This window comes from Giraffa tippelskirchi, chromosome 2 (assembly GCF_054371585.1).
Source record: "Giraffa tippelskirchi isolate mGirTip1 chromosome 2, T2T-mGirTip1v1.2.pri, whole genome shotgun sequence".
Taxonomy (NCBI): domain Eukaryota; kingdom Metazoa; phylum Chordata; class Mammalia; order Artiodactyla; family Giraffidae; genus Giraffa; species Giraffa tippelskirchi.
In genome coordinates, this window is record NC_137276.1 from 29720046 (window position 1) to 29743994 (window position 23949).

The following is a 23949-nucleotide window of genomic DNA, read 5'->3' on the forward strand; positions in this document are numbered from 1 at the left end:
GTTTTAAATACTTAGAGAGGTTTCTCTTTTCTTGGTTGGACTGTGACTGATAAACTCACTCTCCACTGAACCATTCCCAGGAGCATGTGAGTATTCCATACCACTCACCTCACAAGCCCCTTTAGTTACTGTCCCAGGTTTCTTGCCCCTTAACCAAACTTCTCCAAAGAGACGTTCACAATGATGGAGTAATTTGTTTGTAGAAACTATCTTGAGAGATAATACAAGATGTGGGAAAATATTATAAACATGAACATTCACAGTAGTAGTATTTTAGGATCTGCTATATGCATAGCAGATGTCAACTAAACAAAAGTGCGCAACGTGAGAGCTGTGAGTTCACTTTCATTTGGGGCTTACTGAGGCCTAGAGCCCAGGAGACAGCTCCTCAGATAGTTCTGAACAACTGTGAGGAGCTAGACGGTGAGGTCAATATATAAAATGATTTGGTGAAGGGGGTACTTGCAATCAACACTCATCTCGGTAGAAGGCTGCTCCTAGTCCCAAGGATCAGATGTCTCCTAAAGTGATTTTAGTGCTTTTCTAAGGATGAGAAAATGAATGAAATTGACTTCATAAAATTTTCTCCTGAAAATATCTAACTATATGAAGGCCCGTTCTGTCAGTTTCCCCAGAGCACAGGGTACCTCATCCCTTATCTCCACCCTAAATGCCTTTCAGTGACTGCAGTGGCTAATGATCTAACCCTTGTAGAGCGGCACGGTGAGCAAAATGCCTTTGTTGGCACAGGACAGCAATGAAAATTATTAAATAAATGGAAGAGTAAATGAAGCACAAAAGATATGGCAAGAGTCTAATTAAGGATTAAATAAATAATTTTGCCACATTTATGATTGCATTTTGATTTAAAGATGATGTAAAAACAGTTAAAAATTTGAAGAGATGAAAATATTCCTAAAGTTCAATGATAATAATAATGTTACTATCAATAATTATTATAAATGTTAGACATTATAATAATTGGATTATTATCGACTTGAATTATTATTGTAATAACTATAATTATGTAATAGCTAATATTTATTAAATGCTTCTTGTGTGCCAGATACCATGCTAGAGGTTTCACTTGTATTACTGTATTCAGTTACCACAATGGCCCCGTGAGGAGGATATTTTTTATTTCCATTCAACAGATGAAAAGCTGAGCCAACAGAAGTTAATTGCTCATCCAAATTAGAAACTTTTGGAGCAGATTTGAATTCAGTTTGCCTAACTCTAGAGCCCAGAACCAATAACCATAGACCATAGTCTTAATACACTAATCTATTTTTTAATTTTTTTTTGGTTCAGAGTTAGAGCCAAGGGGGAGAATGATGGAAAGTTTTGAGGAGTTTAAAGGTACCATAATAAGACTGGGTGGGGAGGTGAGGGGTTGTTTTTGTTGTTGTTCAGTCACTAAGTCATGTTCGACTCTGCGACCCCATGGACTGCAGCACGCCAGGCTTCCCTGACCTTCATTATCTCCCCGAATTTGCTCAGACTCATGCCCATGGAGTCAGTGATGCCATCCAACCATCTCATCCTCTGTCATCCCCTTCTCCTTTTATCCTCAGTCTTTCCCAGCATCAGGGTCTTTCCCAGTGAGTCAGCTCTTTGCATCAGGTGGCCAAAGTATTGGAGATTCAGCTTCAGCATCAGTCTTTCCAATGAATATTCAGGACTGATTTCCTTTAAGATTGACTGGTTTGATCTCTTTGCTGTCCAGGGGGCTCTCACGAATTTTTTCCAACACCACAGTTCGAAAGCATCAATTCTCTGGCACTCAGCCTTCTTTATGGTGAGAGGTGGGTGTAGGGAAATCCATTGAAAGCTTTTTAGCACCAGAAAAATTGTCCTCATATTTGATTTTGAGGAACCTAGAAACTCTAAATCTAGGAAACTGGTTTGAAGATGATCATAACCTTAGAACCTGAAGTGTGGTAGTGTAGTATGAATTGACAAGAAGGAACAGATGAAAAAGACATTCTGAAGGTTGAGTCAACAGGATTTACCAAATGCAGCTGTATAGGGCAAGAGGGATGTGAAAATGCCCTGAGGTTTGGGGTTGGGGTACTAGGAAACTGGTGGTGCATTGAGAGAAATAGGAAATTCAGGACATATACAGAAGAAGAAGTGAAAAAGCATTGGGTGTGAACATACTGAGTTCCTTTGCTCCTGAGTTCCTTCTAGTTCAGATTAGCTAACAGCTGTAGTAAATTCAGAGGTGAATAGACATGCATATTCCCTACTGCTCTGCTTTGCAGTTGCTTATCCTCTAATCGGGCTTCCTTGGTGGCTCGGACCTTAAAGAATCCGCCTGCAATGCAGGAGACCTGTGTTCGATCCCCCAAGTTGGGAAGATCCCCTTGAGAAGGGAATGGCTACCCACTCTAGTAGCTCAGCTGGTAAAGAATCCGCCTGTAATGCAGGAGACCTGGGTTCGATCCCTAGGTTGGGAAGATCCCCCGGAGAAGGGAACAGCTACCTACTCCAGTATTCTTGCCTGGAGAATTCCATGGACAGAGAAGCCTGGTGGGCTACAGTCCGTGGGGTCACAAATCCTCTAGTAGAGGAAATCATGGGTAGAACTAAATCACATGTCAGAGGGATATTAAGTGCAAAAACAGACACTCAGGAGAGGGGTTTGTGAGAACACATGCCAGTCTTTACCATCTGTAACAAAACCAGACAGATGGCCCTTTCCACACTTGGGAATGTTCCCTACGTGCCAATGACCCTGCCCCTTGTCTCCATCACCTCTGTCCTCTGTTGACCAGAACTTGGGTTTTATTTTCTTTGTAATAAATATTTTACCCAAACCAAAGAATATGTTGTACTCTTCAAAGGCCAGTTGATAAATTCCTGATAAGGGGCAGTGGCCACAGCAAAGGGTGGACACAAAAAATCAACTTCTGGGGACATCTGATTCTATGATGCAAAACCACTCTTCTGCTCTTTGCTTCTTTTCCTAGGACTCTTTTTCAGCAATGGAGACAGGTGGAAGCAAATGCGGCGTTTCTCCCTCATGACCCTAAGGGACTTTGGGATGGGGAAGAGGAGCCTCGAGGAGAGGATCCAGGAGGAGGCCCAGTTTCTGGTGGAGGAGCTCAAGAAATCAGAGGGTGTGTTCCATGGACCATCTTTTGGGCCAAGCGGCTGCTGCACACACAGCCCTTCCCACCAAAGCTCCTCCTTCAGGAAATGCTCAGCAGTCCACAATCTGCTCTATTAACCAGGGCATTGGCAAGGAAAAGCGGGGCAGGAGGAAAATGACTCAAAGCTGTTACTTAGGATCCTTGAATCCCTTTGTTTGGATTCATCTCCCAACTTCAGCACTTACTGGATGTGTAAATTTGGACAAGTTATTTAATTTCTCTAAGGTGCAGTTTCCTCATCTGAAAAATGCGGCTAAAAATCAAACCTCAGATTGAGGATTGTATAATACAGTTTGCAAAACATATACACAGTATCCAATATGTGGTAAATATTCCATAATATTGCTTGCTCCTCTTATGACTATTACCATATTCACTGAATAATATAACAACTACTAGTAGTAGCATAGTATAATACTATAGAGCATATAGTATTAGTATTAGTAGAAGATGTTTACATCCTAATTTGACGAAGTTTAGAGAAAATAAAATATAAGTATCCATCTGAGGAGGAGGGAGGCTGTCTTCTTGAAGCCCTAATGCAGGCTGATGAAAATTCTAAATGTTAGAGTTGTTTTTTCTTCACACCAGCTCAGCCCTTTAACCCTGCTGTCACCCTGTCCTGTGCTACATGCAATGTGATCTGCTCCATCCTCTTCAATGAACGTTTCCACTACAAAGATAAGACCCTTCACTTCCTGCTGGATTTGTTAAATAAAAATTTTAATCGAGTAAGCTCTCTCTGGAACCAGGTAAGGCCAAGTCTCCATTTACCCTTGCACTTGACTTCTTGGGCACACTGGGAGCCCACAAGCAGGGTAAAGAGCTGTGAGCTGCCCACCTTGCCCCCTGAGCATGTGCTAAGGCAAGTGCTGTCCCCTTCCCTCCATGTGTGTCTTATGTCAAGTGGATTAGTACAGTGTCACTTACACCAGCACCTGTGAAGGCTGCCTTCTGCTCGCTTCTGTGAGGTGATTCCCACAAAAGAAGACGTCATGTTTCCAGTTCCCTGGATTTCTTTTAAGGCTCCTGTGCACATTCTCCCCCTCTCTTACTCTGAGGTTGGCTGAGGGTGGTTGAGCGGGAGATGAGAAAGGGTGACTCTCGTATATGTGACAGTCATCCTCCCTTCTCTTTGGCTTGAAAGCTGGAGGAAGGGATTCTCCCTGGCCAGACCCTGCAGAGAGTTGGGTGCTCCACTTAGAAACCCTGATATCTCTTCACAAACTGAATTGCTTGTGTATTTTTTGTTCTCATTTTAGATTTACAATCTATGGCCAAAACTCATAAAGCCTCTCCCTGGAGAGCACAGAGCGTTTGCAAAAAGGCTTAAGGATGTTCACTACTTTGTTCTGGAAAAAGTGAAGGAGCATCAAAAGTCCCTGAATCATAATAACCCTCGAGACTACATTGACTGTTTCCTCATCAGGATGGAGCAGGTATTGTACATGACATCTTTCCCTGATACTATATTTTATCAGTCCATGGGAATGCAGGAAAGCATAATCATACCATGTAGGTAATTCTTGATATTCTGATATCTTGTGGCAATGGGATATGCTATTAACAATAGTAGAAATTTTTCATAGTGTAGAAATTTTAAAATAGTCTAGAAAATTTAAAAGAGGAAAAGCCCTCTTTTTCCTTTGTATTTCTCTTTTTCTTTTTAAAATTTATTTATTTTAAATGAAACAAAGATATATATTTTTAACAATAAAAGGTACAATTAAAAAAGAAGATAGACATCCTAAACCTTTAGATAACTTAACAACAAAGAAACAAAAATACATAAAGCAAAAATCAGAAGAAACATAAGGGAAAAGAAAAAATATACAATCATAGTGAGAAATATTAACATTTCTCTGAGAATATTTTATCAAGTGCAGAAAAAATCAGAATAGAAGCATATTGAATGATATCCTTAGTAATTTAAATGTAATAAATTTGTATTTAATTAATTTATATTAATCATATCCTACATAAATTTATTTAAAATTTTTTATTTCATGTGTTGCTATTAGATGTCCATAGGACATTTAGAAAAATTGGCAATAAGATAAACATTACTAAATTTCAAAAAGTAGAATTCTTTTTTTTGTGTGTGATTCAGTTATACATATATACATATATTATTTTTGAAGTGATTTCCCATTATAGGTTATTTCAAGATATTGACTATAGCTCCCTGTGTTATACATAAACCTTTGTTGCTTGTTGCATATCTATTTTTCTAAATTGGAAATCTAGTATTCTATTCATACTAAGTCAAACAAGTGGAATCAAAATGTCATAAATTTTTCAGTTGGGCAAAAACTCATAAGTTTTCTAAAAATATATATATTATACATATTATTTCCTTTTATTTCTATTTACTTCCTGTACTTGGACACTAGCATTTAACAAAATCTTCTCAGTATATATTTATGATGAGCTACATATATGTATATATATGCATGTTTCTGAGCATATATTTATCTTAATGTGGCTAAAAGACACACACATCTTCTTTACACACCCATAGTCTACCATTGTTTGCCACAATGTTTCCCAGGTAGTATGTCATAGACCAATACTTTATAAAAACTGGATTGTGTTTTCCCATGGAACAATCTTGTTATTTGAAACTAACGATGGATAAAAGATTCTAAAAAAATACATTATAATTAACCATCAGTGGTCTTAAACATATTGAACAGCAAGTATCACACATTCACCAGCTCTCAGAACATCACTGGCGTAAGATACCAGCATCAATGTCCATGAGAATATCAGTAGGAAAACAGTCAAAACTGTGACAAACAATAGACTGCAAAAGGATATTCAGTGCTCATTTTGGCAGCACGTATACTGAAATTGGAACGATACAGAGAAGATTAGCATGGCCCCTGTGCAAGGATGACACACAAATTTGTGAAGTGTTCCATATTTTTGTTGTGTGCACAATATATTTTACCAATATAATTTCAATTTTTGTATTTCTGAAAAAAAGGAAATTTCAATATATATACATATGTAACAACTTAAAATCTGAAAATAATTATTTGAGCCCTGTAAAATTAACCTCATTTATGCCAAAGTTGGGCTTCCCCAGTAAAGGGTTATTTCAGACGGTAAAGAATCTGCCTGCAAAGCAGGAGACCCAGGTTTGATCTCTGGGTTGGGAAGATCCCCTGGAGGAGGGAATGGCTGCTCACTCCAGTATCCTTGCCTGGAGAATTCCATGGACAGAGGAACGTGGCAGGCTACAGTCCATAGGGTTGCAAAGAGTTGGACACAACTGAGCAACACTTTGACTTTCATGCCAAAATTCCCCAAATATACATAAATAAGCAAAAGAAAAACACTGTGCAATTGTATCATATGTGTGCAAGATATAGCAAACAATTAATAATAACCTTTTTAGTCTTCTTAATCTCTAGGAGGGCTGATTTAGAAAGCTTGACTTCCTTAGAAAATATGCTGAGGAAGGCATGACGATGCTCTCTTTTCTTCTCAGGAATTTCCCTGGAGTTAGTAGAGACATTCAAGCTCACTCCACTTATCAACAATGTGCACTGAAATATCCTCTTCATTCTGATGGAAAAGTTTGTTGTTGGCCCTCAGAGGACTAGATATTTGTCTGGGAAAGAGAAAAAAAAAATAGCCAGGTTTTTGATTCAGTCATTTAAAAATTTTCCTTAGTACCAACTCTCTATCAGTCCATGGTGGTTGGTAAAAGGAGTAACATGATGAATCAAATACTACCCTGAAATTTTCTTTCATAGCACTTATCATAGTTTAACAAAATATTTAATTGACCTCTATATTCTTCACTACAATACTCTAAAGGGCTGGCGTAGTATCAATTTCCCATGCTTTGTATCACTGGTCTGAAGGAAACAGACCAGTTCCAAACCAGTGATTTCTCTACACTGTGCTCACATTGAATTTATCATCTAGTCTTTTTCATTAAATATAATAAAAGAAGATTCCGTTAACTGAGTGTTTGTATATAAGAAGAATTGTTCCAAGACCTTCCACTCAATATCTCTTTTCATCTTTACAATAACCTTATGAGGTATATTCTGTTCTATATCCCAGTTTCACAAATGATGAAGTTGAGTAAAGAGGTAAGGTAACTTGTCAAGGGCATATATCTGATCATTGACTAACCTGGGATTTGAACCAGAAGTTTCAATTCCATGACTGATTTTTTTAAATCTACTACCCTACCATGCACAAAATGAAGCCTATTACTAGTGACGGGGTGTGATCATGGAGCTCTGATAAGCCATTGCCTTCTTTTTAACTCTGCCATCTACAGGAGAAACAGAACGCAGAGTCTGAATTTCACTTGGAGAACTTAGCAACCTGTGGATCAAATCTGTTTTCAGCAGGAATAGAGACAACCACTGCCACCCTGAGTTACGGGTTCCTACTCCTAATCAAATACCCTGAGGTTCAAGGTACACCAAATATCCTAAGTATTTATTTAGGATACAATAGGAGCTCCTGGCACTGGTGAAGGTGGGAAGGTACTACTGTCTGTGACAACTTTTTCTCTGGACAGCCTTGGCAAGCATCATGCATAGGATCATCCATGTGGTTTGGCTTTACAGATCAAAATTCTATCAAATGAAGCTGATAAGGAAGAGAGACCTTTATGAATCAAAGACTTTTTAAGTTTAAAAGCAGAGGAGCTTCTGAATCCCAGATCTTCTATATATGATACAATGTTGAAAAGTCAGCCCAATTTAGATGAGGGATACATGGGTTCCCATGTTGGATTCTCATTCTTGGCTGCCAATACTTGACTGTGTGACCTCAAACAAGTTATTTCACTTCACAGGCCTTTGGTTTTTTCATCTTGAAAATGGATCAGTCTCCCCAAAGGGGATTTTTAGCTCCAATATAATTTAAAATTCAAAAATGAAATTGTACTAGCTTGATTTTCTCAGTCACATTCTCAGAGCACAGGTCTTAGAAAGCCAGTGTTTATTTTGTTCAACAAAATGGTGTTTGCCGTTTCCACAAAATGTTAGGAGACTGGATGAGACTGATAGAGGAGATGCTCCCACTAGAGTGAGGATTAAACACTTCCCCTCTGCAGCTGCTTTGCCAGGAATCTGGGGTAAACCTTAATCCCTACACAGAGGTCATCTCCTCACCTGTACAGGAGGAAAAATCAGTTCAGTCAGGAGGCCAAGGACATACCTAATGCAGCTTTTATGTTTCCTGAAGCAAAATCTCTGGTCTTTGCAGCAGTGTAGAAAATAGAAATTCTATGGCTGCTATCAAAAAGTCTACAAAAAATAAATGCTGGAGAGGATGGAGAGAAAAGGGAAACCTCTTACACTGTTGGTGGGAATGCAAACTAGTATAGCTACTATGGAGAACAGTGTGGAGATTCCTTAAAAAACTGGAAATAGAACTGCCATACGTCCCAGCAACCCAATGCTGGGCATACACACTGAGGAAACTAGAATTGAAAGAGACACATGTACCCCAGTGTTCATCGGAGCGCTGTTTACAACACCTATGACATGGAAGCAACCTAGATGTCCATTGGCAGACGAATGGATAAGAAAGCTGTGGTACATACATATATACACAATGGAATATTACTCAGCTATTAAAAAGAATGCATTTGAATCAGTTCTAATGAGGTGGATGAAACTGGAGTCTATTATACAGAGTGAAGGAAGTCAGAAAGAAAAACACCAATACAGTATATTAATGCATATATATGGAATTTAGAAAGATGATAACAATGACCCTATATGAGAGACAGCAAAAGAGACACAAATGTAAAGAACAGACCTTAGGACTCTGTGGGAGAAGGTGAGGGTGGGATGATTTGAGAGAATAGCATTGAAATATGTATATTCAGCTCAGTTAAGTTCAGTCGCTCAGTCGTTTCTGACTCTTTGCGACCCCATGAACCGCAGCACACCAGGCCTCCCTGTCCATCACCAACTCCCGGAGTCCACCCAAACCCATGTCCATCAAGTCGATGATGCCATGCAGCCATCTAATCCTCTGTCATCCCTTTCTCCTCCTGCCCTCAATCTTTCCCAGCATCAGGGTCTTCTCAAATGAGTCAGCTCTTCTCATCAAGTGGCCAAAGTATTGGAGTTTCAGCTTCAACATCAGTCCTTCCAGTGAACACCTAGGACTGATATCTTTTAGAATGGACTGATGGATCTCCTTGCAGTCCAAGGGACTCTCAAGAGTCTTCTCCAACACCACAGTTCAAAAGCATCAATTCTTTGATGCTCAGCTTTCTTTATAATACAACTCTCACATCCATACATGACCACTGGAAAAACCATAGCCTTGACTAGATGGACCGTTGATGGCAAAGTAATGTCTCTGCTTTTTAATATGCTGTCTAGGTTGGTCATAACTTTCCTTCCAAGGAGTAAGCGTCTTTTGATTTCATGGCTGCAATCACCATCTGCAGTGATTTTGGAGCCCAGAAAAATAAAGTCTGACACTGTTTCCACTGTTTGCCCATCTATCTGCCATGAAGTGATGGGAATGGATGCCATGATCTTAGTTTTCTGAATGTTGAGCTTTAAGCCAACTTTATCACTCTCCTCTTTCACTTTCATCAAGAGACTCTTTAGTTCTTCTTCACTTTCTGCCATAAGAGTGGTGTCATCTGCATATCTGAGGTGATTGATATTTCTCCCGGCAATCTTGATTCCAGCTTGTGCTTCCTCCAGTCCAGTGTTTCTCATGATGGCAATGACACCCCACTTCAGTACTCTTGCCTGGAAAATCCCATGGACGGAGGAGCCTGGTAGGCTGCAGTCCACAGAGTCGCTAAGAGTCGGACACGACTGAGCTACTTCACTTTCACTTTTCACTTTCATGCCTTGGAGAAGGAAATGGCAACCCACTCCAGTGTTCTTGCCTGGAGAACCCCAGGGATGGGGGAGCCTGGTGGGCTTTCATCTATGGGGTCGCACAGAGTCGGAGAAGACTGAAGCGACTTAGCAGCAGCAGCAGCACTCTGCATATAAGTTAAGTAGGTAGGGTGACAATATACAGCCTTGATGTACTCCTTTTCCTATTTGGAACCAGTCTGTTGTCCCACGTCCAGTTCTAACTGTTGCTTCCTGACCTGCACACAAGTTTCTCAAGAGGCAGGTCAGATGGTCTGGTATGCCCATCTCTTTCAGAATTTTCTATAGTTTATTGTGATCCACACAGTCAAAGGCTTTGGCATAGTCAATAAAGCAGAGGTAGATGTTTTTCTGGAACTCTCTTGCTTTTTCAATGATTCAGTGGATGTTGGCAATTTGATCTCTGGTTCCTCTGCCTTTTCTAAAACCAGCTTGAACATCTGGAAGTTCACGGTTCACGTATTGCTAAAGCCTGGCTTGGAGAATCTTAAACATTACTTTACTAGCATGTAAGATGAGTGCAATTGTGCGGTAGTTTGAGCATTCTTTGGCATGGCCTTTCTTTGGGATTGGAATGAAAACTGACTTTTTCCAGGCCTGTGGCCACTGCTGAATTTTCCATATTTGCTGGCATATTGAGTGCAGCACTTTCACAGCATCATCTTTCAGGATTTGAAATAGCTCAACTGGAATTCCATCACCTCCACTAGCTTTGTTCGTAGGGATGCATCCTAAGGCCCACTTGGCTTTGCATTCCAGGATGTCTGGCTCTAGATGAGTGATCACACCATCGTGATTATCTGGGTCGTGAAGATCTTTTTTGTACAGTTCTTCTGTGTATTCTTGCCACCTCTTCTTAATATCTTCTGCTTCTGTTAGGTCCATACCATTTCTGTCCTTTATTGAGCCCATCTTTGCATGAAGTATTCCCTTGGTATCTCTAATTTTTTTGAAGAGATCTCTAGTCTTTCCCATTCTATTGTTTTCCTCTATTTCTTTGCACTGATCACTGAGGAAGGCTTTCTTATCTCTCCTTGCTATTCTTTGGAACTCTGCATTCAAATGGTATATCTTTCCTTTTCTCCTTTGCTTTTCACTTCCCATCTTTTCACAGCTATTTGTAAGGCCTCCTCAGACAGCCATTTTGCTTTTTTGCATTTCTTTTTCTTGGGGATGGTCTTGATCACTGTCTCCTGTACAATGTCACGAACCTCCATCCATAGTTCATCAGGCACTCTGTCTATCAGATCTAGTCCCTTAAATCTATTTCTCACTTCCACTGTGTAGTCATAAGGGATTTTATTTAAGTCATGTCTGAATGGTCTAGTGGTTTTCTCCACTTTCTTCAATTTCAGTCTGAATTTGGCAGTAAGGAGTTCTTGATCCGAGCCACAGTCAGCTCCCGGTCTTGTTTTTGCTGACTGTATAGAGCTTCTCCATCTTTGGCTGCAAAGAATATAATCAGTCTGATTTTGGTGTCGACCATCTGGTGACGTCCATGTGTAGAGTCTTCTCTTGTGTTGTTGGAAGAGGGTGTTTACTATGACCAGTGCGTTCTCTTGGCAAAACTCTATTAGCCTTTGCCCTGGTTCATTCTGTGCTCCAGGCCAAATCTGCCGGTTACTCCTGGTGTTTCTTGACTTCCTACTTTTGCATTTCAGTCCCCTATAATGAAAAGAACATCTTTTTTGGGTGTTAATTCTAGAAGGTCTTGTAGGTCTTCATAGAACCATTCAACTTCAGCTTCTTCAGCATTACTGGTTGGGGCATAGACTTGAATTACCATGATATTGAATGGTTTGCCTTGGAAACGAACAGAGATCACTCTGTCGTTTTTGAGATTGCATCCAAGTACTGCAGTTTGGACTCTCTTGTTGACTATGATGGCTACTCCATTTCTTCTAAGGGATTCCTGCCCAAGTAGTAGATATAATGGTCATCTGAGTTAAATTCACGCATTCCAGTCCATCTTAGTTCACTGATTCCTAGAATGTCAATGTTCACTCTTGTCATCTCCTGTTTGACCACTTTCAATTTGCCTTGATTCATGGACCTAACTTCCAGGTTCCTATGCAATATTGCTCTTTACAGCATTGAATCTTGCTTTTATCACCTGTCCCATTCACAACTGGTTATTGTTTTTGCTTTGGCTCCATCCCTTCATTCTTTCTGGAGTTATTTCTCCACTGATCTCCAGTAGCATATTGGGCACCTACTGACCTGGAGAGTTCATCTTTCAGTGTTCTATCTTTTTGCCTTTTCATACTGTTCATGGGGTTCTCAAGCAAGAATACTGAAGTGGTTTGCCATTCCCTTCTCCAGTGTACCACATTCTGTCAGACCTCTCCAACCATGCCCCGTCCATCTTGGGTGGCCCCATACAGCATGGCTTCATTTCATTGAGTTAGACAAGGCTGTGGTCCATGTGATCAGATTGGCTAGTTGTCCGTGACTGTAGTTTCAGTCTGTCTGCCCCCGATCCCCTCTCTCAGTGCCTACCATCTTACCTGGGTTTCTCTTACCTTGGACACAGGGTCTCTCTTCACGGCTGCTCCAGCAAAGCGCAGCCTCTGCCCCTTACCCCAGATGTGGGGTAGCTCCTCTCGGCCACCTCCCCTACCATATGTGAAATAGATCACCAGTCCAGGTTTGATGCATGAGACAGAGTGCTCAGGGCCGGAGCACTGGGATGACCCTGAGGGATGGAATGGGGAGGGAGGTGGGAGGGGGGTTCAGGATGGGGAACACATGTACACCCATGGCTGATTCATGTCAATGTATGGCAAAAACCACTACAATATTGTAGAGTAATTAGCCTCCAATTAAAATAAATTAATTAATTTAAAAAAGAATATTCTGAGAATAAAGATTTTATACTGAAATTTAAAAAAAAAAGAAAGAAAATAGGAATTCTATGAGGAACAGAGCTGTGGGTTGTTTAGCAACATGTCTTTGACCTAGGGAGCCTTTTCCAGGCCACTTTCTTTCCACATTGTAAGCATTTCCAAGTATCTAGGGAACACATCTCTTAAGTAGGATTCATGATTCATGTCTCTGCAGCCAAAGTTCATGAAGAAATTGACCGTGTGATTGGACGCACCCGAAGTCCCTGCATGAAGGACAAGATGAAGCTGCCCTATACAGAGGCTGTGTTGCATGAGATACAAAGATACATCAACCTCATTCCTTCTAACTTACCCCGTACTGTGGTCCGGGACACGAAATTCAGACAATATGTCATCCCCAAGGTTAGAGGTGGCTGGGAAAGCTAGCTGAGATAGAAGGTGCAACATGGTACCACTCCACCCCATGGGAGATGGGGCCTATTAGAGGCATCGTAGCTGTTTCAGGAAGAGAGGCAGTTGAGAGACATGGAAAAAACACAAGGCCTGAGTTTCATGGCCTGGGTTTAAACTCCATCACTGCTATGCAGTAGACTCTCAGGCCATTGTGTCACCTCTGTGGTTCTGCCTCTGCTTTCCTGGAATGGAGAAGCTAACCCAGGGCTTCCAAGGCTCCTCACACTCTCATGTGTAATAAGATATATTAAGGGAGAAGTGATTGGCATTAGTATGAATCTTGTGGCACCAGAAATCTGATTTTCGATGATAGATTTTTTGTTTGTTTGTTTGTTTTTGATGACCGATTTTAAAAAGGGGGGAGAGATGGACAGTGTATCTGCAGCTATAATGTAATCAAGTGTCAACTTTCTTTAATCCAAATTCTTTCCTCCCAAGACCTCATGTACCAGGACATTTGGGACATTGCTGCCCATAATAGTTAACGATGATCAAAACATTCACATGCACACTGGGGATGTAGTCAGTCTTCTGCAGTGATTGAGGGAACTGGGTTTTACATTTAAGAGTGTAGAAGAGGAAGACAATGTGTCAAACCTGACCAGATACTGCAAAACTGAAACAGCCCCCAGCCTTGCTGCCAGATCCCGGTGCAAAAGTCTATTAACACATAAGTCTAGTATCACATTAAAAATTCTATACCATCAGCAAGTAAAGGTAATCAGGAACACAGGAATGGTCTAACACCAGAAAATTTAGTTTAATAAAATTAACCATAGAAATAGAATTTACAGAAAAACCACATGATAATCTCATTTATACAGAAAGTGCTTTTGATAATATTAAAGAGTTTCTGTTCTGTTAGTTGCTCAGTCATGTCCAACTCTTTGTGACCCCACCAGGCTCCTCTGTCCACAGAATTTTCTAGGCAAGAATACTGGAGTGGGTTGCCATTTCCTTCACCAGGGCATCTTCCGGACCCAGGGATTGAACCTGGGTTTCCTGCATTGCAGGCAGATTCTTTACCATCTGAATCACCAGGGAAGCCCCATCTATAATAAAATAGGAATAAATTTCTGATAGCAGTGATTACATTAAGAAGGAAACCAAGGAACCTGAGTATAGGAAAAAGAAACTTATTTTCACTTCGACATTTTTTTATACCATGTACATGTATTACCTACTCCAAAAATTGTGAAATAATGTTTCAGGAAATAAAAAATGAAGTAAAAACGGAAAGAGGAGGCTTTCACTTAAATAGGGGTGCTTTATGATCATTCACCTAGAGCCAGACATCCTGGAATGTGAAGTCAAGTGGGCCTTAGAAAGCATCACTACGAACAAAGCTAGTGGAGGTGATGGAATTCCAGTTGAGCTATTTCAAATCCTCAAAGGTGATGCTGTGAAAGTGCTGCACTCGATACGCCAGCAAATTTGGAAAACTCAGCAGTGGCCTCAGGACTGGAAAAGGTCAGTTTTCGTTCCAATCCCAAAGAAAGGCCATGCCAAAGAATGCTCAAACTACCGCACAATTGCACTCATCTCACATGCTAGTAAAGTAATGCTCAAAATTCTCCAAGCCAGGCTTCAGCAATACGTGAACCATGAACTTCCAGATGTTCAAGCTGGTTTTAGAAAAGGCAGAGGAACCAGAGATCAAATTGCCAATATCCGCTGGATCATCGAAAAAGCAAGACAGTATCAGAAAAACATCTATTTCTGCTTTATTGACTATGCCAAAGCCTTTGACTGTGTGGATCACAATAAACTGTGGACAATTCTGAAAGAGATGGGAATAGCAGACCATCTGACCTGTCTCTTGAGAAACCTGTATGCAGGTCAGGAAGCAACAGTTAGAACTGGACATGGAACAACAGACTGGTACCAAATAGGAAAAGGAGTACCTCAAGGCTGTATATTGTCACCCTGCTTATTTAACTTATATGCAGAGTACATCATGAGAAATGCTGGGCTGGAAGAAACATAAGCTGGAATCAAGATTGCCTGGAGAAATATCAATAACCTCAGATATGCAGATGACACCACCCTTATGGCAGAAAGTGAAGAAGAACTAAAGAGCCTCTTGATGAAAGTGAAAGAGGAGAGTGCAAAAGTTGGCTTAAAGCTCAACATTCAGAAAACTAAGATCATGGCATCTGGTCCCATCACTTCATGGGAAATAGATGGGGAAACAGTAAAAACAGTGTTAGACTTTATTTTTTGGGGCTCCAGAATCACTGCTGATGGTGATTGCAGCCATGAAATTAAAAGACGCTTACTCCTTGGAAGGAAGGTTATGGCCAACCTAGATAGCATATTTAAAAGCAGAGACATTACTTTGCCAACAAAAGTCTGTCTAGTGAAGGCTATGGTTTTTCCAGTGGTCATGTATGGATGTGAGAGTTGGACGGTGAAGAAAGCTGAGCACTGAAGAATTGATGCTTTTGAACTGTGGTGTTGGAGAAGACTCTTGAGAGTCCCTTGGACTGCAAGGAGATCCAATCAATCCATCCTAAAAGAGATCAATCCTGGGTGTTCATTGGAAGGTCTGATGTTGAAGCTGAAACTCCAATACTTTGGCCACCTCATGCGAAGGGTTGACTCCTTGGAAAAGACCCTAATGCTGGGTAGGATTGGGGGCGGGATGAGAAGGAGACGACAGAGGATGAGATGGTTGGATGGCATCACTGACTCGATGGACATGGGTTTGGGTGGACTCCGGGAGTTGGTGATGGACAGGGAGGCCTGGCGTGCTGCAATTCATGGGGTCACAAAGAGTTGGACACGACTGAGCGACTGAACTGAACTGAACTGAATGATCAGATAGAAGTTGGGTCAAATTCTAATCATGCCACTTGCTAATAACCTCAAGTAAATTGTTTCTTCTCTTTGAATCTCAATTTCTGCATTTATACAATGAGCCAAAAAAACAAGATCCTAGTGAATATGGTTGAAGTAAGGATTAAATGAGATTTACAAACGATTAAACACGGTGTCAGGTAAATGTGAACCATCCTGTATCCATGGTCACTATCATTTTGTCATTTAAACCTCACAAGTTCTAATGGGGCAAAGAGGAAAGCGTATAGTGGCTCAGACAGTAAAGAATCTGCCTGCAACGTAGGAGACCCGGGTTTGATCCCTTGGTTGGGAAAATCCCCTGGAGAAAGGAATGGCAACCCCCTCCAGTATTCCTGCCTGAAAAATTCCATGGACAGAGGAACCAGGCTAGCTATAGTTCAGTTCATGGGGTCGCAAAGAGTTGGACATGACTAAGCAACAAACATACACACATGCACACCATTTTAGAAGTGAGGGGGTGGGGTCTGATCCAATAGATTTTGTAGATTACAAGGTACTATATCTTATTTTCTTACATTCACACCTGAATTCAGAAAGAAAAAAATTGTGAAAAGTGAACTCTTCCAATTTGAGGTGGCAGTAAAGCACATATCTAAACAATATGAGCTGCAAATCTTAGTTTCTGAACAATTGTTTATTGCATATTGATTGTAACAGTACTCTTCCCCCAGAGAACCATCTTATTATTCAATAAAAGGTATTGTATGATAGTGGGTGTGAAAAAACTCACACAAGACAGTGAGAAAGCTCTCACAGAAGCTTTAAGAGTGCTCAGTCCTGTTTAATCCACTATAATTAAAAGTGTTAGGCTTTTTATGAACTAAAGATAAGTATGATAACATGCCATTCCACTCTCTATTTCCTGGTTCCAGGGTACTACTGTATTGCCGTTACTGTCTTCCATCTTGTACGACTGCAAGGAGTTTCCTAACCCAGAGAAATTTGACCCAGGCCATTTTTTGGATAAAAATGGCAGCTTCAGGAAAACAAAATACTTCGTGCCTTTTTCCATTGGTAAATATAAATACACACCATCCAAACCATACACATGAACCTTTTGAACAACTTTTAGCTTTACTGAATGTACGTAAGTAATCCACTAATGATCGCAAAGTTAATCAGATCAATCTGCTATAACCCTCTAAATCAAGATGGAGCCATTTAAGTCTGTATACCAATAGGATCAGATAAGTCTTTCAAGGACTATTTTGTTATCTGGTGATTAAGTACAATGCCAGTTTTTAAAGAAATCAAGGCAAATCAATCCAATTCAGATGTCATACATTATCAGATAACAAAAGAACCTCCTTTTGTAGACTCTTAACTGTTGATCTCCCTTTTGTAATACACAACTTTTCTAAAACAGAATGTTCAGGTTTCTTTCTTCTTTTAAAATCATTAACCATTATTATATAATTTTCTGATTCTTAGAGCCAGAGGCCATCAGAGGGACTTTGGGCATTTCATTCTCTTCCTTCCCCTCTGAAATCCAGAGCCCCACACGCCCTTGCCTCTTTGCAAGAGCTGATTGGCTCTCAGTTGCTGTTTCTCATAAGGTCATAAAGACAACTTAAGATCACTCAGCACATATTTTTTTTCTTTGTTATCCTCGACAATCATTTGATTAGTATTTTCAAAAATAATGGTTAATATGTTTTTAAAAGACAGCCTGTGGTATTAAATAATCTTCCATACAAACATGTTTAGGCGGCATTCCATGATAGTTGCACAATGATTTATTTAATTAATCTAATATAAGTGTATGTCTAGTTTTCATATAACTCACCAGTGTCATAAATAATAATAATGCAAGTGACATCCTCATTGGTAAATCTCTAGTTCCTGCAGATAAATCCCCAGGAGAACTACTGAATTAAGAGCATAAATCTCTTTAGAGAAATTTTGGTTTGTTAGAGGAACTGTACAGTTGATCAGCAAATTTGGAAAACTCAGCAGTGGCCACAGGACTGGAAAAGGTCAGTTTTCATTCCAATCCTAAAGAAAGGCAATGCCAAAGAATGCTCAACTACCGCACAATTGCACTCATCTCACACACTAGTCAAGTAATGCTCAAAATTCTCCAAGCCAGGCTTCAGCAATACATGAACCATGAACTTCCAGATGTTCAAGCTGGTTTTAGAAAAGGCAGAGGAACCAGAGATCAAATTGCCACAATCCGCAGGATCATCGAAAAAGCAAGACAGTTCCAGAAAAACATCTATTTCTGCTTTATTGACTATGCCAAAGCCTTTGACTGTGTGGATCACAATAAACTATGGAAAATTCTGAAAGAGATGAGCATACCAGACCACCGGACCTGCCTCTTGAGAAATCTGTATGCAGGTCAGGAAGCAACAGTTAGAACTGGACATGGAATAACAGACTGGTTCCAAATAGGAAAAGGAGTACGTCAAGGCTGTATATTGTCACCCTGCTTATTTAACTTATATGCAGAGTACATCATGAGAAATGCTGGGCTGGAGGAAGCACAAGCTGGAATCAAGATTGCTCGGAGAAATATCAATAACCTCAGATATGCAGATGACACCACCCTTATGGAAGAAAGTGAAGAACTAAAGAGCCTCTTGATGAAAGTGAAAGAGGAGAGTGAAAAAGCTGGCTTAAAACTCAACGTTCAGAAAACTAAGATCATGGCATCTGGTCCCATCACTTCATGGGAAATAGATGGGCAAACAGTGGAAACAGTGTCAGACTTTATTTTTCTGGGCTCCAAAATCACTGCAGATGGTGATTGCAGCCATGAAATTAAAAGATGCTTACTCCTTGGAAGGAAAGTTATGTCCAACCTAGACAACATATTAAAAAACAGAGGCATTACTTTGTCAACAAAGGTCCATCTAGTGAAGGCTATGGTTTTTCCAGTAGTCATGTATGGATGTGGGAGTTGGACTATAAAGAAAGCTGAGCACTGATGAATTGATGCTTTTGAACTGTGGTGTTGGAGAAGACTCTTGAGAGTCCCTTGGACTGCAAGGAGATCCATCCAGTCCATCCTAAAAGAGATCAGTCCTGGGTGTTCATTGGAAGGACTGATGTTAAAGCTGAAACTCCAATACTTTGGCCACCTGATGCGAAGAGCTGACTCATTTGAAAAGACCCTGATGCTGGGAAAGATTGAGGGCAGGAGGAGAAAGGGATGACAGAGGATGAGATGGTTGGATGGCATCACCAACTCAATGGACATGGGTTTGGGTAGACTCCCGGAGTTGGTGATGGACAGGGAGGCCTGGCGTGCTGCGGTTCATGGGGTTTCAAAGAGTCGGACACAGCTGAGCGACTGAGCTGAACTGAACTGAACCAGTTGATCGTTCTCTAGCGGTTTCTGAGCTGTCCCTTTTCTGCCCAGTGTTTTCAGTGGCTGTTAGGAGTATGTGGTATTTGAATAGGAGCTATTGTAATATCTAATTTGGAACAAGCTAATGGAACTGTCTCCTCCTTTCAGGGAAACGGGCCTGTGTTGGAGAGGGCTTGGCCCACATGGAGCTGTTCCTGTTCTTCACCACCATTCTGCAAAACTTTGTCCTGAAACCCCTGGGGGAGACAAAGGACATAGAGACCAAAGCCATTATTACTGGACTGATCAACATGCCACCACCCTTCAAGCTATGCGTTATCCTCAGATAAAAGAAGAGCTTTTCTCCTTTAACAATTTAAAGAAAAGTAATAGCTTTTTCTTCTCACTACTTCTCCCACCCCAAAGTCTCTTTTGATTTTAAATTCTGCCTAGGACAGAAACATGGGCTTCCCTCTAGCTCAGTTGGTAAAGAATCTGCCTGTACTGCAGGACAGAAGAACTACTCACTAAAAGCTTGATGGACATTTGTTTAAATCTATAAATTCCTTGAAAAAAGGAGCTGGATCCTGAAAACTCCAGGGGTAAAACAATATCTTATACCCTGTAGAGTACTTTATAAATCATGATTCAGCCAAACCAAGCCAAGGCCCACACAAGGCCTTTATCAGCAAATAGTGGAGCCTTCACTTTTTCTGTGCCTTTGGAGATAGGCTGATATTCTATAATTTTCAAAATAGAGAATATAATGGCCCATGTGTGTTTTTTCCTATTTCCCATTTAAAGCACTTACATGATTTCTGCCGCATTCACAAAATAAATCCTTTCTTTCCACAGCAGGTTTTCTGTGAATGTTTGACTTTATTTCAAGTCTCAAATATCCCTTTCCTTGAGTTACAGACACTCTACAATTGGAATAAGATAAACAGATGAAATGATAACCCCTATCACAAATCTCTCCCTGCCCCACCTCATCTATTTGCAGCTATTGCTTTACATGGAGGCCCAAGAAGCCACCTTGGATAAAAGTCAACCCATGTGCATAGGTAGGATTCAGACATGCACAGCTGCATATTCTTCAGAAAGTGATGAGGGGCAGGACTGGAGTTTGGAGAGCAAGAGGGTAAATTGCAGGAAAAGACCGTTATTGCCAAGAGAATAGTGACACAGAAGAGAATGGCTAGAACAACTGCCCAGTGGGGGCCTAGTGGAGTGCTATGAGCAGCAGCTGCCACAAAAGGATGGTTCAAATGTCATGAGGCAGCCCAGGCTCCAGGACATTGGGAGGGAAAGAAGCTTTAAAAGTAGAGCTGAGTTTCTGGGCATATACTCAAAAGAATTGATTCTTTTGAGTTCTCCAACAGATATTTGCACACCCATGTCCCTCGTAGCATTATTCACAATAGCCAAAAAAGGTGGAAACAACCCAAATGTCCATTGGCAGAAGAGTAGATAAACAAAGTGTGATTATATACATGCAAAAGAGTATTATTCAGCCTTAAAAAAGAAAAACTTATAGTATAACTGAATTCCAGCTGAGCTATTTCAAATCCTAAATTATGATGCTGTTAAAGTGCTGCACTTGAATATGAAGGCAGCAAATTTGGAAAACTCAGAAGTGGCCACAGGACTGGAAAAGGTCAATTTTCATTCCAATCCCAAAGAAAGGCAATGCCAAAGAATGTTCAAACTACCACACAATTGTACTTATCTCATATGCTAGCAAAGTAATGCTCAAAATTCTCCAAGCTAGGCTTCAACAGTACATGAACCAAGAGCTTCCATGTTCAAGCTGGATTTAGAAAAGGATTTAGAAAAGGCAGAGGAACCAGAGATCAAATTGCCAACATCCATTGGATCATAGAAAAAGCAAGAGAATTCCAGAAAAGCATCTACTTCTGCTTCATTGACTACACTAAAGCCTTTGACTGTGTGGATCACAACAAACTGTGGAAAATTCTGAAAGAGATGGGAATACCAGACCACCTACCTGCCTCCTGAGAAATCTCTCTGCACGTCAGGAAGCAATAGCTGGAACCATACATAAAACAATGAACTGGTTCAAAATTGGGAAAGGAGTATGCCAAGGCTGTATATTGTCACCCTGCTCATTTAACCTATATGCAGAGTACATCATGTGAAATGCCGGGCATGGATGAAGCACAAGTTGGAATCAAGACTGCTGAGAAAAACATCTATAACCTCAGAAATGCAAATGACACCACCCTTATGGCAGAAAGCAAAGAGGAACTAAAGAGGCTCTTGATGAAAGTGAAAGAGGAGAGTGAAAAAGCTGACTTAAAGCTCAACATTAAAAAAATGAAGATCAAGGCATCCGGTCCCATCACTTCATGGCAAATAGATGGGAAAACAGTGGAAACAGGACAGACTTTATTTTCTTGGGCTCCAAAATCATGGGAGATGATGACTGCAGCCATGAAACTAAAAGACACTTGCTCCTCAGAAGAAAAGCTGTGACCAACCTAGACAGCATATTAAAGAGCAGAGACATAATTTTGCTGACAAAGGCCCGTCTAGTCAAAGCTATGGTTTTTCCAGTAGTCATGTATGGATATAAAGTTGGACCATAAAGGTAGCTGAGTGCCGAAGAATTGATGCTTTTGAACTGTGGTGTTGGAGAAGACTCGTGAGAGTCCCTTGGACTGCAAGGAGATCCAATCAATCCATCCTAAAAGAGATCAATCCTGTGTGTTCATTGGAAGGACTGATGTTGAGGCTAAAACTCCAATACTTTGGCCACCTCATGCAAAGAGTTGACTCATTGGAAAAGACCCTAATGCTAGGTAGGATTGGGGGCAGGAGGAGAAGGGGACGACAGAGGATGAGTTGGTTGGATGGCATCACCGACTCGATGGACATGGGTTTGGGTAGACTCCGGGAGTTGGTGATGGACAGAGAGGCCTGGCGTGCTACAATTCATGGGGTTGCAAAGAGTCGGACACGACTGAGCGACTGAACTGAACTGAACATAAATGACAGGTTTTTATTACCAAGTGGTAATTACCAAGTTTTTATTACCAAATGGTTTTTATTACCAAGTCATTGAAAATTCTCCTACAGTCAATGCAAATTCAAGTTTTTAGTGATTCATTGCTTCCCCCCCCCACTGTTTCCTGTTTTAATGTGTGATATTCCAGGCTCAGTTACTATTAAATCAATTAATAATGGTTATTATATTTCTCTGGTATAATAGTGACATGATGGATTTCTCTTACACTTATTATAATATTGCATTTCTCTGAATCTTAGATGCCATCTGTTTTAAGGTACTTTTCAGTTTCAGAGACATTAAAATGTGAAATCAAGGGCACCTTAGAATCAATGAAATATAGTTGCCCTCTACTACATTTGGATCCATAGACTGTTACTGGCCCAGTTAACAGGCTGCTCACAGTCTAACGTATGTTAGTCCCTTCATCCCACATGACCAGATCACTTAGAGTCAGGCTCCTATTTTCCAGTTAACCTAATATTCTGATACCCTCATACCTAATATGATGTCATATCAGTAAACACACATTACGTTAGTTTTTTCAAACTCAAAGAGAACCTCTTTAATCCCAGTAAGGATTACACAGGTACAGCCTATTGACAAATTAGGCAACACTGGTACACAGAATGGATTCAGAGTCCATGCCATGTATGCTTTCCATCGGCTGGAGGGCAATCTGAATCAACATGTCACTAACCAACAATTGCACTGTTGGAAGCAGGGTTAGTGGGGGCACGTGGAAGAGCCTGGGTTTCTGGAATTTCAGTTAGTCATTTCCTGTCCTGTTGTCAACAAAATGTAGATACAGAGAGGACAGTTCATTTTTTCTTATTGCTCTTCCATATTTGTTTAATCCCTGTTACATACCAAGAGTATAGGCTAAGGACTGGGAATCCAGAAACAAGATATTATCCTTGGTCTTAAGGGCCTTATGTTTTAATCATAGAAGACAAACCAAAAATGACAGCATAATGCTATGTTTGTAGAGAAGTATGCAGAGCTTTCTAAGGAAACAGAAGAAAGGAACAACGGAAATCAGACCAAGGGTACGTGATAGGAAAGTTTTATAGAAAATGATGCCTGCACTTGGTTTTGAAACATAAACAGGAGTCAGTTACTTTCCAAACGGAGGGAGAAGAGTTGTTTAAACACTCTTTTATGTTGGTGGATTTTACCATAATTTTTAAAAAATTGGTAGGGAAAAATGCAGTCTTTTGAAAGACTGCTGTTGGTTTGGCAAAGCCAGCAGGAAAGAAGAGTGTTGGGGAAGAGAGTTGGGACAGACAGTGATAGCCAGGTCCTGGAGGGCCTTGTTTCCAGGACAGATGTTTGGAATTAACTGACGAGAATGGAAAACCAATAAGGGGTCTGAAGGTAGAAGTAAGGGGCGAGCCGGAGACGCGATGTGGTTGCATTG

At 40.6% G+C, this 23949-nt stretch overlaps 1 protein-coding gene and 1 non-coding gene across 2 annotated transcripts in view; both read left to right on the plus strand.

The window, feature by feature from the left end:
* The window catches only part of LOC145529085 (cytochrome P450 2C23-like), a 32363-nt gene extending 12512 nt beyond the window's left edge, over positions 1 to 19851 (plus strand). The window contains exons 3-9 of the mRNA XM_081548730.1: positions 2973 to 3122; positions 3747 to 3907; positions 4418 to 4594; positions 7459 to 7600; positions 13106 to 13293; positions 17079 to 17220; positions 19670 to 19851. Of these exons, the coding sequence (XP_081404856.1) occupies positions 2973 to 3122; positions 3747 to 3907; positions 4418 to 4594; positions 7459 to 7600; positions 13106 to 13293; positions 17079 to 17220; positions 19670 to 19851 (1142 nt within the window). The remainder of the gene's footprint in view (positions 1 to 2972; positions 3123 to 3746; positions 3908 to 4417; positions 4595 to 7458; positions 7601 to 13105; positions 13294 to 17078; positions 17221 to 19669) is intronic.
* LOC145540102 (U6 spliceosomal RNA) lies at positions 5979 to 6085 on the plus strand. Its single transcript, XR_014078219.1, has one exon. It is a non-coding gene; the product is annotated as a U6 spliceosomal RNA (small nuclear RNA).
* Positions 19852 to 23949: the final 4098 nt, after the last annotated feature.